This window comes from Oryctolagus cuniculus, chromosome 18, assembly GCF_964237555.1.
Source record: "Oryctolagus cuniculus chromosome 18, mOryCun1.1, whole genome shotgun sequence".
Classification (NCBI taxonomy): domain Eukaryota; kingdom Metazoa; phylum Chordata; class Mammalia; order Lagomorpha; family Leporidae; genus Oryctolagus; species Oryctolagus cuniculus.
This window is the reverse complement of record NC_091449.1, coordinates 37264435-37277767: the sequence shown is the minus strand read 5'-3', so window position 1 is coordinate 37277767 and position 13333 is coordinate 37264435. Positions and strand designations below refer to the sequence as shown.

General features: G+C 43.6%; 1 protein-coding gene across 8 annotated transcripts in view; it reads right to left on the bottom strand.

Annotated features, from left to right (window-relative positions):
* The window catches only part of FTO (FTO alpha-ketoglutarate dependent dioxygenase), a 414324-nt gene that overhangs the window by 265084 nt on the left and 135907 nt on the right, over positions 1–13333 (bottom strand). For all 8 annotated transcript variants that reach the window (XM_070061822.1, XM_070061827.1, XM_051846617.2 and 5 more), the window contains 1 exon segment: positions 7180–7323. In XM_070061822.1, coding sequence (XP_069917923.1) covers positions 7180–7323 — 144 coding nt within the window.

The window sequence follows — 13333 nt, the reverse complement described above, 5'->3', positions numbered from 1 at the left end:
GTTGAAACTACACTGTCATGTTCCCACTTCCCAAAGTGAAAACAAACATGACAGGTGCTCATTTAGCGTTCGAGCACTTTCCACTTAAATGGCAATTCCTCAAGCTTACCGACTGCAGCCTGAAGTTATAATTTATTACCGTTTCTGTATTATGCCCTTGCCTCGGCAGAAAGCAGAACACGGCACCTACGTTTCAAGACCCAGGAGAGGCAATAAAGTATAATTATTTTGAATTTATGATTAAGGCATAAATTGTATGCACTTTTTACTTCAGTTGGTCAATCAGAAGTCAGGAGAGGAAGGGTATGGGGTCAGAGGAGGGAATAACAAAAGCTTTTTCCTTTTAAAAAAAAAAAAAGTGCACATCAGGGCAGGATTGAAAGACACCTGGGGGATTTACAAAGCTACCACAGGCTCTGATTTAAGTCCCAAGGGAGCCCCCAGTTGCCAGACTTGAAACTCTTAGGAGTGTCTGTTCTTCCTGCTCACAGGGCTACAGATGGCAATTAGAATGCCCACGTTGACTCGAGAAATGGAAGCACAGCACATTTTGAGGTTATTTCACATGAAACCTTCTCTGTGCTCTGGCTGCTGCTGCCTCTAAGCCATAGGTATTTCAAGGAAGGCGAAACTAATGTATGAAAACCACTGACCAGACTCCAAAAGTCAAGTCAGCCTCAACCAAAGCGAAACTGGTTACCACAGAGCTCTGACTCCACTACGGCCAGATGTTAACCATTTTCACCCTCTGGAATCGATGGGTGAGATTTCCCTTTCTGGTTTATGTGGCTATGGAAACTGAGGTGGGGAGCAGTTAGGTGCAAAGCTGACAAAACTTGGGGCATGTGGCTAGGCAAGGACACAACATTTGGCACTCCCCTCATGCACGTGCCCTGCTGATTCTTCAGTTCACCGTCTTCAACTCCCAGCTGGCCACGTACTTTCCCATACGTTCCCTTGTTTGTACTTCCTTCCCAGGAAGGAAGTATAGGAAGCACCCATTGTGCAGTAGAGGCAGAGACTCAGAGAGGTGCTAACTATGCAAGCCTACAGCCGCAGCAGTGAGTCTGGGACCTGCTCCCATCACTCTATTGCAAACAGAAACAAACAGAAGTTCTATGCATTTCAGTTTGTATCGCCTCTCTCTGTTTTGGTAGTGGAATTTTCACTTGGCAACTAAAGCTTCCATTAAGACAATAGAGTAACAGCAGTTATTTGAAAGTGAGATTTAATTGGGTTTAAGGAAACAAAAGTCAACAAACCAGAGAGAACAGTGTCATGAATGGCCATGTGCAAAAAATATATATTAGTATATATTAACAAGTTAAGGGGGAGACGCGGTGGGGTTGCCCCAAATGTTTACTTATCATTCACCTTTGTCCTGAAACATCCCACCTCCACACCCAGCTCCCAGTTAATAAACATAATTTGGTTGACCTGTAAAATCTGTTCACCGAAAACAAACCCACAGTTTATCTCCAAGCTACTTTTAAGTCCCTGACTCCCTGGTTACATTCAGTCTATGGAAAACATCTGTGGCAAAGTAAATCACCCTACTCTGAGAAAGACCAGTGTGTGTGTGTGTGTGTGTGTGTGTGTGTGTGTTTTCTTTAAATGTGTTTTGAAGTCCTACTTGGAAAATTAGTGAAAATTGTAAATCTGTTTGCAAATCTGGTCATGTCTAACTCTGAGATTAGGGCAAAGATTCCAATTTTAAAGTAAAACCGTGACAAGCCCAGTTAAGCGTGTCCTCGGGCACCGCCAGCAGGGCCTTCAGTGGATTTATTGCAGGCACCCGACACGCTCCCCATCAGACACCCCTGGAGTATTTACTTGAGACAGCAGGGTTCAGTCTGCACTTCCTCTGCAGACCAATATATTATTATAAATTGAGCTAAACTGTTTCCTTTTCCTAAGTGCTATGAAGTTCAGATTTCAGATATCAGCACAGGGGCCCTCCATGGGGCTCCATGCGCTATTCGGATTCAGAAGTGAGGAGCAAAGGCAGCATCGGAACATGATTGTTTTCATTTTCGTTTGTCTTCTTAAAAGGAGATGGAGGAAGATTCACTTTGGAAATCACATATGACATCCTAATAAGCAAACATATTCTAAAAGAAGTCTTTAGGGCAGATTTGCTGAGCGTGGCACAGTTCGGTAGGCTACTAGTTATTGCACCTCTATTGGAAGGCCAGAGTGGGACAATCAGAGACTTTAATCTTATAAAATAATAACACTGATCTCTTCTCTTTATCACCAATAAGAGCTAAAAGTGCCTAATGTAGACTTTTAAACATACATTCCTTATAGAAGTCAAGAGGGCAATGCAATTACTTAATATGTTCAACACTGATCTACTCCGTAAATCCTGAGCAGAAACAACTTTTAGAAGAAATAGAAAAGAAACAAAGGAAGAGATTATCTCCACCTTTTCTTCCCTTGCCACAGTCGTGACATGAAGCAGAAGCAGAGCAACACGTGGAGCTGGGGCGAAGCAGCACAGAGGCCCAGAGCAGGGGTCGGTGGCCGGGACGGGTGAAGGGGGCACCCGTGGGGAAGGGGTGCCTGACGTGGAGTGTCGCACTCTGAGGGGGATAAATGACAAGTTCCAATCCATGCTTCTTACCGCCTGTGTAACCAGGGCCAGGCAATTACCGGAATCAAATCGCAATGTCTTCTTCCACAGTAACAGCTAATATTCGCTGCTCAGGGTTATTAAGATTTTAAAAATGTTTCACTTGTTACTGTTCCCCGACAAATGTGGTGGTCGTTCATCTTACACCTACAGTTCCAGACCTACACATGCATGGAAAACAGGCTGAGGAGGACCAGGAGCGGCCTGATTCAGAAACTTCACAGGAAACAGAATTGAAAGATGTTTACTTTGGTGGAAGAGATCTTGAAATCCATGCATGTTTTTTTCATCATCTGCCTTCCTTAGGCACTTCCTGAGGATCCCTCATATGCATATAGCTTAAAATTTTGGGAACCAAAATAGAGTTACCTTTTAATTCTATTTTCCACAAACTTTTAAAAAAAATTTCTATTAAAGATTTTTATTTATGTGAGAGGTAGAGTTACAGACATTGGAGAGAGAGACACAGAGAATGGTCTTCCATTGACTGGTTCACTCCCCAAATGGCCGCAATGGCCAAAGCTGGGTCAATCCGAAGCCAGGAGCCAGGTGCTTCTACCACACAGGTGCAGGGGCCCAAGAGCTTGGGCCACCTTCCACTGCTTTCCAAGGCAGTAAGCGGAGAGCTGGATTGGAAGAGGAGCAGCCAGGACTAGAACCAGCACGCGTATGGGATGTCAGCACCGCAGGTGGAGGATTAACTTATTATAACACAGTGCCAGCCCCTCCATAACCTTTTTGAAGTACTCCTATATACTAAATCACAGAATAACTTGATTTTTAAAAAATATTTAATTATTTATTTGAAAGCCAGAGTTACACAGAGAGAGAGAGAGAGAGAGAGAGAGAGAGAGAGAGAGGTCTTCCATCCGCTGGTTCACTTCCCAATTGGTTGCAATGGTCAGAACTACACTGATCCGAAGCCAGGAGCCAGGAGCTTCCTCCAGGTCTCCCAGGTGGGTGCAGGGGCCCAAGAACTTGGGCCATCTTCTACTTCTTTCCCAGGCCATAGCAGAGAGCTGGATGGGAAGTGGAGCCGCCGGGTCTCGAACTGGCACCCATCTGGGATACCAGCACTGCAGGCCAGAGCGTTAACCTGCTGCACAACAGTGCTGGCCCCAGAATAACTTGATTTTTATATTTTTTCTTTTATTTTATGTTTTGCAGAGTTTCTTTTCCCTATAATGAGCATGTATTGCTTGTTTAATTTACACAGAACACATAGATGTTATTTAAATACATGAGAGAGAACCAAACTTTAATAATGTGTATTTGCTACTATTATATATGCAAAAAATTAATAAAATTACTTATGGGCTGGCATTGTAGAATGGCAGGTAAAGCTGCTGCCTGCAAGAATCAGCATCCCTTATAGCCACTGGTTCATGACCTGGCTGCTCCACTTCCAATCCAGTTCCCTGCTAATGGCCTGGGGAAAGCATCAAAAGATGGCCAGAGTATTTGGGCACCTGCCACCCACATGGGAGATCCTGATAAAACTCCTGGCTCCTGGTTTTAGCCTGGCCCAGTGCTGGCCATTTTGGCCATCTGGGGAGGGAACCAGCAGATGGAAGATCTCTCTCTCTCTCTTTTTCTCTCCCTCTCTCTCTCCTGCTCTTTTTCAAAATAAATAAATAAATAAGCCTTTTTTAAAAAACTATTTATAAGGTACCATTCTGGTCCTCATCTCTTTACTTTTTAAAATTTTTTATTTATTTGAGAGACAGAAAGAACACTCCTCTCAGCTGGTTCACTCCCCAAATGCTAATAAAGGTCAGGGCTAAAGCTGGGAGCCAGGAACACAATCTAGTTCTGCCATGTGCCTGGCAGAAGCCCAACTGCTTGACCAATCACCACTGCCTCCAAGAGTCTGCATTAGCAGGAAGTTGGAGTCAGGAGCTGGAGCTGGGACTGGGAATCAAACCCAGGTACTCTGATATAGAATGCAGGTTACTTGACCAATAATCTAAATGCCTACTTACTCATCTCTTTTATTGCTCTTTTAAGATTTATTTACCTATTTACTTATTTATTTGAAAGTCAGAGTGACAGAGAGGTAGAGATAGAGAGAGGGAGAGATCTTCCATTCACTGGTTCAGTCCACAATTGCCCACAACAGCTGGGGTTAGGCCAGGCTGAAGCCATGAGCCAGGAACTCCATCTGGGTCTCCCACATGGGTAGCAGGAACCCAAGTACTTGAGCCATCACCTACTGCCCCGCAGGCACACGATTAGATGGAAGCTGAATCAGAAGTGCAGAGTATCCAGGCTTCTGGACTCAGGACTCAGCCTCGCACTCTGAGGTGGGCAGCAAGAGTCCTAAGCAGCTTAACCCACTGCAACACAGCATCTGCTCTCGTCCTCCCTTTTCCTCTTGTCCAGAGGAAAGTGATTTATTAGCTGAAAACTGACATCCATTTAAATTCAAGCCAAATACTCACATTAGGGTAGTACATTAAAGAAATGAAATAACAATCTGTTTACCTACAAATGACACCGGGCCATGGGGCAGTGACTTCAGGCTGCAATCTTAGTTCCTGAGGTCAGGCAGAGGGATGTGAGGGCGAGAGGTGGTCCTCACACTACCAACACTCCATACAGGGATTGCAGTGTATTGAGATGCAGTGAAGGAGGCCCCATTTCGAGTGGGAAAAGCACTCCACATGAGGGTTACAACCCAGTCAGCTCCCTGTTCTCCAGTGACCTAGGAAATTTTCTTAAGGAAGACTTATCCTCTGCCATCTCCCTCACACTCATATTTCCAGGTTTAGCGAAACTGGTTTGGAAACTGAAAAGTTGACATGCAAGTGGTGGCCAGAGTTAATTATGGGCTTCTCACTCAGAACAGTGTTCAACAAAGGCGGGAATCATTCCATGGGGTGACTTTCAGAGGTAAAGGGACACAGCATTAACTAGCTGTCAATCACACAGTGAGGAGGATCCTCCACTCCTCCTGCAGACATTGAGCAGAGAGCCTCAGACTGAAATGAGTGCATGGTGAACAGTTATAAATATCCCCTTGAGACAAACACAGACCAAGACTCAAATTCAGGATTGGCAACCAACAAAACAGGCACTTAATGCTGTTTTAGTAGCTCTATATTTGTACTCAGAAAGCTATTCTTATGATGTCAAGTGCTACTAGTTCCCCTTTTAAGATGGTAACATAAAATCTCCGTTTAAAATGAACTTAGTTCAGAGGCCAGCATTGTAGCACAACAAGCTACACAGCTACCTACAATGTAAGCACCCCATTCTGGAGCACAGGTTCAAGTCCCAGCTGCTCAGCTTCCAATCCAGCTCCCTGCTAATGCACCTGGGAAGCAATGGGTGATGATAGTTCCTGAGTTCCTGCGATTCATGTGGGAGACCTGGATGGACTTCCCGGCTTCTGGCTCAGCCTGGCCCAGTTCTGGCCTTTGCAGCCATTTGGGGAGTGAACCAGCAGATGGAAGCTTGCTCTCTCGCGTGCGCTCTCTCTCTCTCTCCCTAACACTCTCATTCTCACTCTGAAACTCTCCCCTTCAAATAATTAATTAATTAAAAAAATTTTAAGTGAATTAAGTTCAGTGAAAGAAAAAATAGCAAGTTTAGAGAAACAGTAGACAAATAACAGTGCAGAGAGCAGGTGGATGTGGCAAGAACCTTCAAGCTGATATACGATAAATGGAAATTGAGAGAACACTTAATGAAATAATGATTTAAAGAGTTACTATGTCCTTGGACTTTCTGAAAGACAAAGCTCCAGAGCCATTCACCTCTAACCCCTCCCCTAGAACATCATATAGCACCTGGGACACAGTGGATTTGCTACAAACACCCAATTACCTGGGAATAGATTCTTATCATAAAAATGGAGCCTAAACCCCAATTCCTCCTGGCTCCAAAAACAACTTATGAGCAGATTTCTCCAGGAAGCCAGAAGTGGGATAAACTGAATCATCAGGAGCTACAGTCATTAAGAGAATACACCCTGAGAAGCTCTTTGAGTAAAACAGGATACTATTTGCATATGGTCCATCAGAAAATAAGTACAAAAAAAAAAAAAAAAATGAAAGAAGCAACAAAACGTAGCCACACCAGCTGCACAGCTTTGTTTAGCCTGACCACAGTACAAGTATTCTTCCCAAAGAACTAAAAACTCCCAAGTGGAGAAAAGGGCTGCCTTGTCATGCCAGCTGTTCCTCAGAAGAAGTTAAATTCAAAACCAGACAGAATGTTCGCATTCCTCAAAGCCTCTGTAGCCAGGGAGCATTTAAAGAAGTCGCACAGATAAGTTGATTTGGATGATTTAGTAGCTCTGATTAAAAATCCAGAAAACGGTTTAGCGCATTTGGAACCATAAACACTTAAAAAGAAAGCAGCTTTTAAAAACTTAGCAGTCTCTTCAAACAAAGACAAGAAATGTTCTTAAAGAAGTTGCATGATTAATATGAAAGTCTCAAAAAGTTTCTTTCAAAAGACTTGTTTAAAACATGCACCCACCCAATAACCTCAACGGAGACAGGGGAACATCAATGTAATTTTGATTCTGCCAAGATTACCAAGCATAAAGTAGCAGTCTCCTTGGTGAAGGGGTATGGCTAAGCCAGGCGTCTCTATGTCCCACGAGATCTTGAAGCCAACATGCCAAATGTCAGGATCTCTGCCTTCGAGATTAGAATCATCATCACTTTCATCATCAGGACCTGTCAGAAGAGAAGTGATCAGAAAGGAAATATTTAAACTTGTGTATGTTACAACAGGTATATTAGAAATAACGGATATTTTAATAAAAGACATAAATTTAGTGAAGTATCTCCTTTTTGTCATTTTCTTTTCTAGTATATTTTTAGGGTGTCATTTATTTTTTCATCAAGGAACCTTCAGTAAAATTGATAAAGAAATAACCACTGACACAGAGGAAGACAAAAGAATATGATTTTGTTCAATTCCATCCAAGCAAATACTTAGGAAATCTGAATGAAATGCATAGTTTTTAGGAAGATATTATCAAAATTGAACCACAAAGTGGTAGAACAGCTTTTAAAAAAAAATGGAAGGCATTGAAGAAATTATCAAAGAATTCTCCCTCAGGAAAACATAGGCCCAGAAAGTTTCACAGGAGAACTGTGCTAAACAAGGATGCCGGCGCCGCAGCTCACTAGGCTAATCCTCCGCCTGTGGTGCCAGCACCCCGGGTTCTAGTCCTGGTCAGGGCGCCAGATTCTGTCCTGGTTGCTCCTCTTCCAGTCCAGCTCTCTGCTGTGGCCCGGGAGTGAAGTGGAGGATGGCCCAGGTCTTTGGGCTCTGCACCCGCGTGGGAGACCAGGAGGAAGCACCTGGCTACTGGCTTAGGATTGGTGCAGCGCGCTGGCCGCAGCGCGCCAGCCATAGCAGCCAATTCGGGGGCTGAACCAACGGAAAAAGGAAGACCTTTCTCTCTGTCTCTCTCTCTCTCACTGTATAATTCTGCCTGTCAAAAAAAAAAAAAAATTAAGGAATGGGAATTTCAATGCATTTTTAGTTGATTTAGAACCCTGAAAAAGAAGTTTCCAAATTCTTCCCATGAAAATACAGCAAGTATCAAAACTCAAAAAGAAAACATATACATATGTAACACAGTCACATCTGAAAATCAATGCAAACTTCTTAAATATGGAAAAAAGAATCAAAATCTAGCAAAATAATATTCTGTGACCAAATAAATCTTATCCCAGGAATACAAGTATGGTTCAATATTCAAAAACTTATACTTAAAATTCATGATATTCACAGATCAAAACAAAAAAAAATTGTGAGTCATCACTCCGGTGACAAAAAAATACTTTATTAAACAAAACATTCTTTTATTATCAAAGAAAAACCTGAATAAAATAGGAATGTCTATTTCTTCAATACGATAAAAGATCTGTTTCAACCTCAAAACCAGCATTATATTTTAATAGGAAAATTTAGAAACATTCCCAAAGTTAAGAACTAGACAAAGGGAGCAGGTTTTTGCCTAGCAATTAAAACACCTATGTCCTACATCAGAGTGCCTGGTTCAATTCCTGTCTCTGGCTACTGACTCCAGCTTTCTGCTACTGTAGACTCTGGGAGGCAGCAGTGATGGCTCAAGTAACTGGATTCCCAACACCCATGTGAGACCTCAGCTCCCAGCTTCAGCCTTGCCCAGCCCCAGCTATCGCAGGCTTTTGGAAAGCAAACTAGTGGACAAGGGAGAGCTCAGCACTGGCCCCATAAAAACTTTTAAAAATTCACTTCAGAAATATTTATTGAGGGCTTACTATTTATCAGGCACTGTGCTAGGCACTTAAGATTTAATGATGATGCAATAAAAGAGCTATCCCCGTGTGGAGCTTTTCTCTTTGTGGGACTGTGAATGTTCATCTCTAGTTACTAGTAAGAGCATATTTTAAATTTGAATCCCGTCAGGCTTGAAGCTGCCCCATGAGGGTCTGGTCTTCAAGGACAGGGTCCATTTTTTCCATTTCATCCACTTTCAGAGCCCTAGTGACTAGAACGTAGAAGGCATCAATGAACACCGGTACTAAATGGCTTGCTGAAACAAAACGTGCTGTCACTTGACACCCTTCACAGTCCCTGCTATGCTAGATGGCAGGAAAAGAAAATGGTGATTAGGAAGAAAAAAAGAAATATATGTCAAATCCAACCAGTCATGACTGATTTGTTGCCTGCGGGTGTTTTAAGCCCTGGTGGAGAATAATTCTGGAACTTTTGCCAGGCTCGGTAAGAAGGGTGTGATCAATGACCAGTGTCTGTCCTGGGCACACGAAAGGTTAGTGGCAGCACCAGCGCCAGACAGTTGCTATCTATTCTGACGGCATTCTGTGGATAGCTCTTACTTACATGAACACAGTTACAAATACCAGAATTTGCTAGGGTTTGTGGACTAGGAAAGAAATCTCAAAGGTGTGTAGCTTGACCTGCACTATATTTCCTTAACAAATCTCAACCAGTTGCCAACTGATAAAAAGCACTCAGCACAAAAATCCAAATTCGCAGTTATTCCTAAGCAGTCACAGGTGTCCACAGCTGAAGCACCTGCCCCTCTGGGATAAAGACCATTGTGTCTGCTCATCAGAGTCCCAGGCAGCCACTTCATCTCACTCGTTAGTTAGGGGTACAGGCCCAGATCCTGCAGCAAAGGCTGTGAACCTTGCTCTAGAGCTGGGTCATACAGCCCACAGGCAAATCAGACCCATGACCTGCTTTTGTAAATAAAGTTTAACCAGAACACAGTCACACCCATTCATTTACATATTGTCCATGGCTGCTTTTACACAGAACAGCAAAGTTAAGCAGGTGAGAATGCAGAGTGGAAGACCCACACAGCCAAAACTATTAATTATCATGCTAAGCCCCTGCTCTAGAGACTTGATATTTGTGATCTGTCAGAGATGTCTACTGCACATATTAGCGAAGAAGCTGGGGATGGATAAAATAATAATGACGTAATGTCAGTAATACTTAATAACATGACTAACAATAGTATACAACATAATAAAGTAAGGCTAAATTAGTTGATAATCCAATCAATCTAGCAAAAGACCACTGATAAGGAGAAATCCTATGTTTCTATTTGTGATCCTCCAAAGAGACCTAATTACCTAATTTCTATTTGTGATCCTCCAGGGGGCCCTAATTACCATAGATGTAGCAAATAACACATGAAAAAGGGGAAGGGGGTTAAAATTCCAGAGACAAGGGTTTTTAGATGCTCTTGATGCCACTGAGTATGGGCAGCCCAATGTGTGGCAATTTTTATAGGCTAATAGGCTGGTGGACTACTTTCCCCTCTAACTTGGATCCTGGTGCTGTTTTCAGTCTGGCACCAATGAAGTTCTGAACGACAATCACCAATCACGGACAGCAACTGCAGTCAGGGTTTCCTGGACTGCCATAAATCCAGCACCTTTGAGAGGTGCTCATTAAAATTATGTTTGTTTTCCTCATCTTGGGCAAAGAAGGGAGGAGGGAAGTTTACATCTGATAAATGTTTTATTGTTTAAATACAGTGCTGCTCATGTTCTCAATGACGTAAGCTTGTTATTATCTATGGCTAATGCAACTGATTACTATTGCCCCGTGTTCTTTCAATGGCAAGCAGAAGCAATAGGTTCCTTACCTGCCTTTAAGCCTCGGTAAAACTGGGAGGATCTAAGTGTCTCTCTGTGGTGCATTCTCAGCTCCCAGTAATCAAACTTAAACTAAAACATGTGGCAAAATGCAAAGACTACTAAAGTTTGGGAGACACATTTATATGTACAAAACTTCTTTAAAAAGTAATGTTTTTATGATAATTAGCTTTGAGAAAAAGTACTTTTATTTAATTAACAAATTATAAGTGACATCGAATATTCTGTTTATATTTTTAAAGCTGTATGCAATCATTGTTATAAGGAAACAAAGGCAGAAGCCTCCAATTACAGCACAAATCAAATAAATGCATCACAAAAGCTTTTATACCATACTTAATAATATATATAAAATTGTCTGTCAATAATTCCCCTCTCATATAAGTACGTATTCATTAAAAAAAAAAAAGCCCTGCTGTTATCCTCTAGTTTCTATTCCTTTAGCCAAGTGCTAAGATATATAAAACCCTGACCTTACAATTACCCTCTCTGTTCTTTTTTTTTTTTTTTTTTTTTTTTTGACAGGCAGAGTGGACAGTGAGAGAGAGAGACAGAGAGAAAGGTCTTCCTTTGCCGTTGGTTCACCATCCAATGGCCACCGCTGCCGGCACACTGCGCTGATCCGATGGCAGGAGCCAGGTACTTATCCTACTTATCCTGGTCTCCCATGAGGTGCAGGGCCCAAGCACTTGGGCCATCCTCCACTGCACTCCCAGGCCACAGCAGAGAGCTGGCCTGGAAGAGGGGCAACCGGGACAGAATCTGGCGCCCCGACTGGGACTAGAACCTGGTGTGCCGGCGCCGCAAGGCGGAGGATTAGCCTAGTGAGCCGCAGCGCCGGCCCTCTCTGTTCTCTTAACCTCACATGTAGAGGGGCTTCAGTAGCAAGCCTCTTCTATCCATGTCACAAGCTCAAAGCAAGAGAAATGCAAACACTGAAGACGCTCAGCTGTTACTACTGATGCCTTATCTGCCCATGCTGATCTGTGATATTCCAGCGTCCGGAATGAGGAATCCATTTTTAAAACAGGAGGGAGGGGCCGGCACCGCGGCTCACTAGGCTAATCCTCCGCCTTGCGGGGCCGGCACACCGGGTTCTAGTCCCGGTCGGGGCACCGGATTCTGTCCAGGTTGCCCCTCTTCCAGGCCAGCTCTCTGCTATGGCCTGAGAAGGCAGTGGAGGATGGCCCAGGTGCTTGGGCCCTGCACCCGCATGGGAGACCAGGAGAAGCACCTGGCTCCTGGCTTTGGATCAGCGCAGTGCCGCGGCAGCCATTGGAGGGTGAACCAACGGCAAAGGAAGACCTTTCTCTCTGTCTCTCTCTCACTGTCCGCTCTGCCTGTCAAAACAAACAAACAAACAAACAAACAAAAAAAAAACAGGAGGGAGACGGGCAGTGAAGGGAAAGTGTGAAATTGGAGGAACATGGCATGGGGTATGTGTAAGAACACAATCAGTTCTAGGTTGCATAAGTGTTCAATGAATGAGAAGAGGCCGGACAGATGGGCAGAGACCAGGTCCCGGACAGGCGGTGAAGCATGGAACGAAATCTATCGTATCCCAAATAGGCAACACCAGGCACGGAACACTTGCTCGCAGGTCAGCGGTGCTTTGCAGAATGATCAGAATGATCCCTCTGGAGGGGACAACCTTCAAGTGCATTGTCACAATGCTTTTCCTGACAGGTGACCGACGTCCTGGCAAAAGATCACTGCATTACCCAGAAAGCATTTAGGAAACACGAAGGAAGGGGCACACCCCCAGGAAAGAAAGGGGGGGCCATGGAGAGGCTTCCCTGCCTTGGATCTACACGTGGGAACTGCTGGGCTCACCGAGTGTACCCCTTCTCAGACGCTGAGCACCGAGGGGTCTAAAGGAGTAGAGGACTTGCAGTACGTGTGGAGAGGAGAAAAACCTAGTGAATCCCAGCTCAGAATCTCGAACAAGAAGCTGCTCTCGGAGACAGATGTGGTCCCCTGACAAATTCTAAAATTAATTATAAGTTTTCTGGGATTTCAAGCAAAATATTGAAAACTCTTTACGGAAAATCTCAAGCCCTTCAATATGATGTCTGGCTCTGTCAGCTTTCAGATTAAGCATCTGGGGGGAAAACACGTTTAAGATAAAAATATTCACATACATAGGAGAACCTCATTACATCACATTCTATAGACTTGGGGGAAAAAAATTGAAAGTGAGAAAAGGAGAGAAAAATTGCTCTGGGGGCCCTTGGCAAAAGCTTCAAAATCACTGCATTACCTGAAGTGAAATACGAAATGAGGAGAGGAGGCAGAGAGACTCCTCCAACACACATCCCCCACCAGACTGCAACAACGGGGGCTGCAGAGAGCGATGGAGGGGGTCACGGAGACTTACAGGAAAACTGTGCGCTGTAAATAACGGGGAAGACCAGAACAGAACTGCATTCATCAAAAAAGGATAATGATTTGTTCATCTACCTGAACAGATAAAGCCTTTTCCAGGGTCCAAAGCACACATCCAAGATCTAGTTTCTCTACTTCCATTGTTGATTTAAAAAAAAAAAAAAAAAAAAAA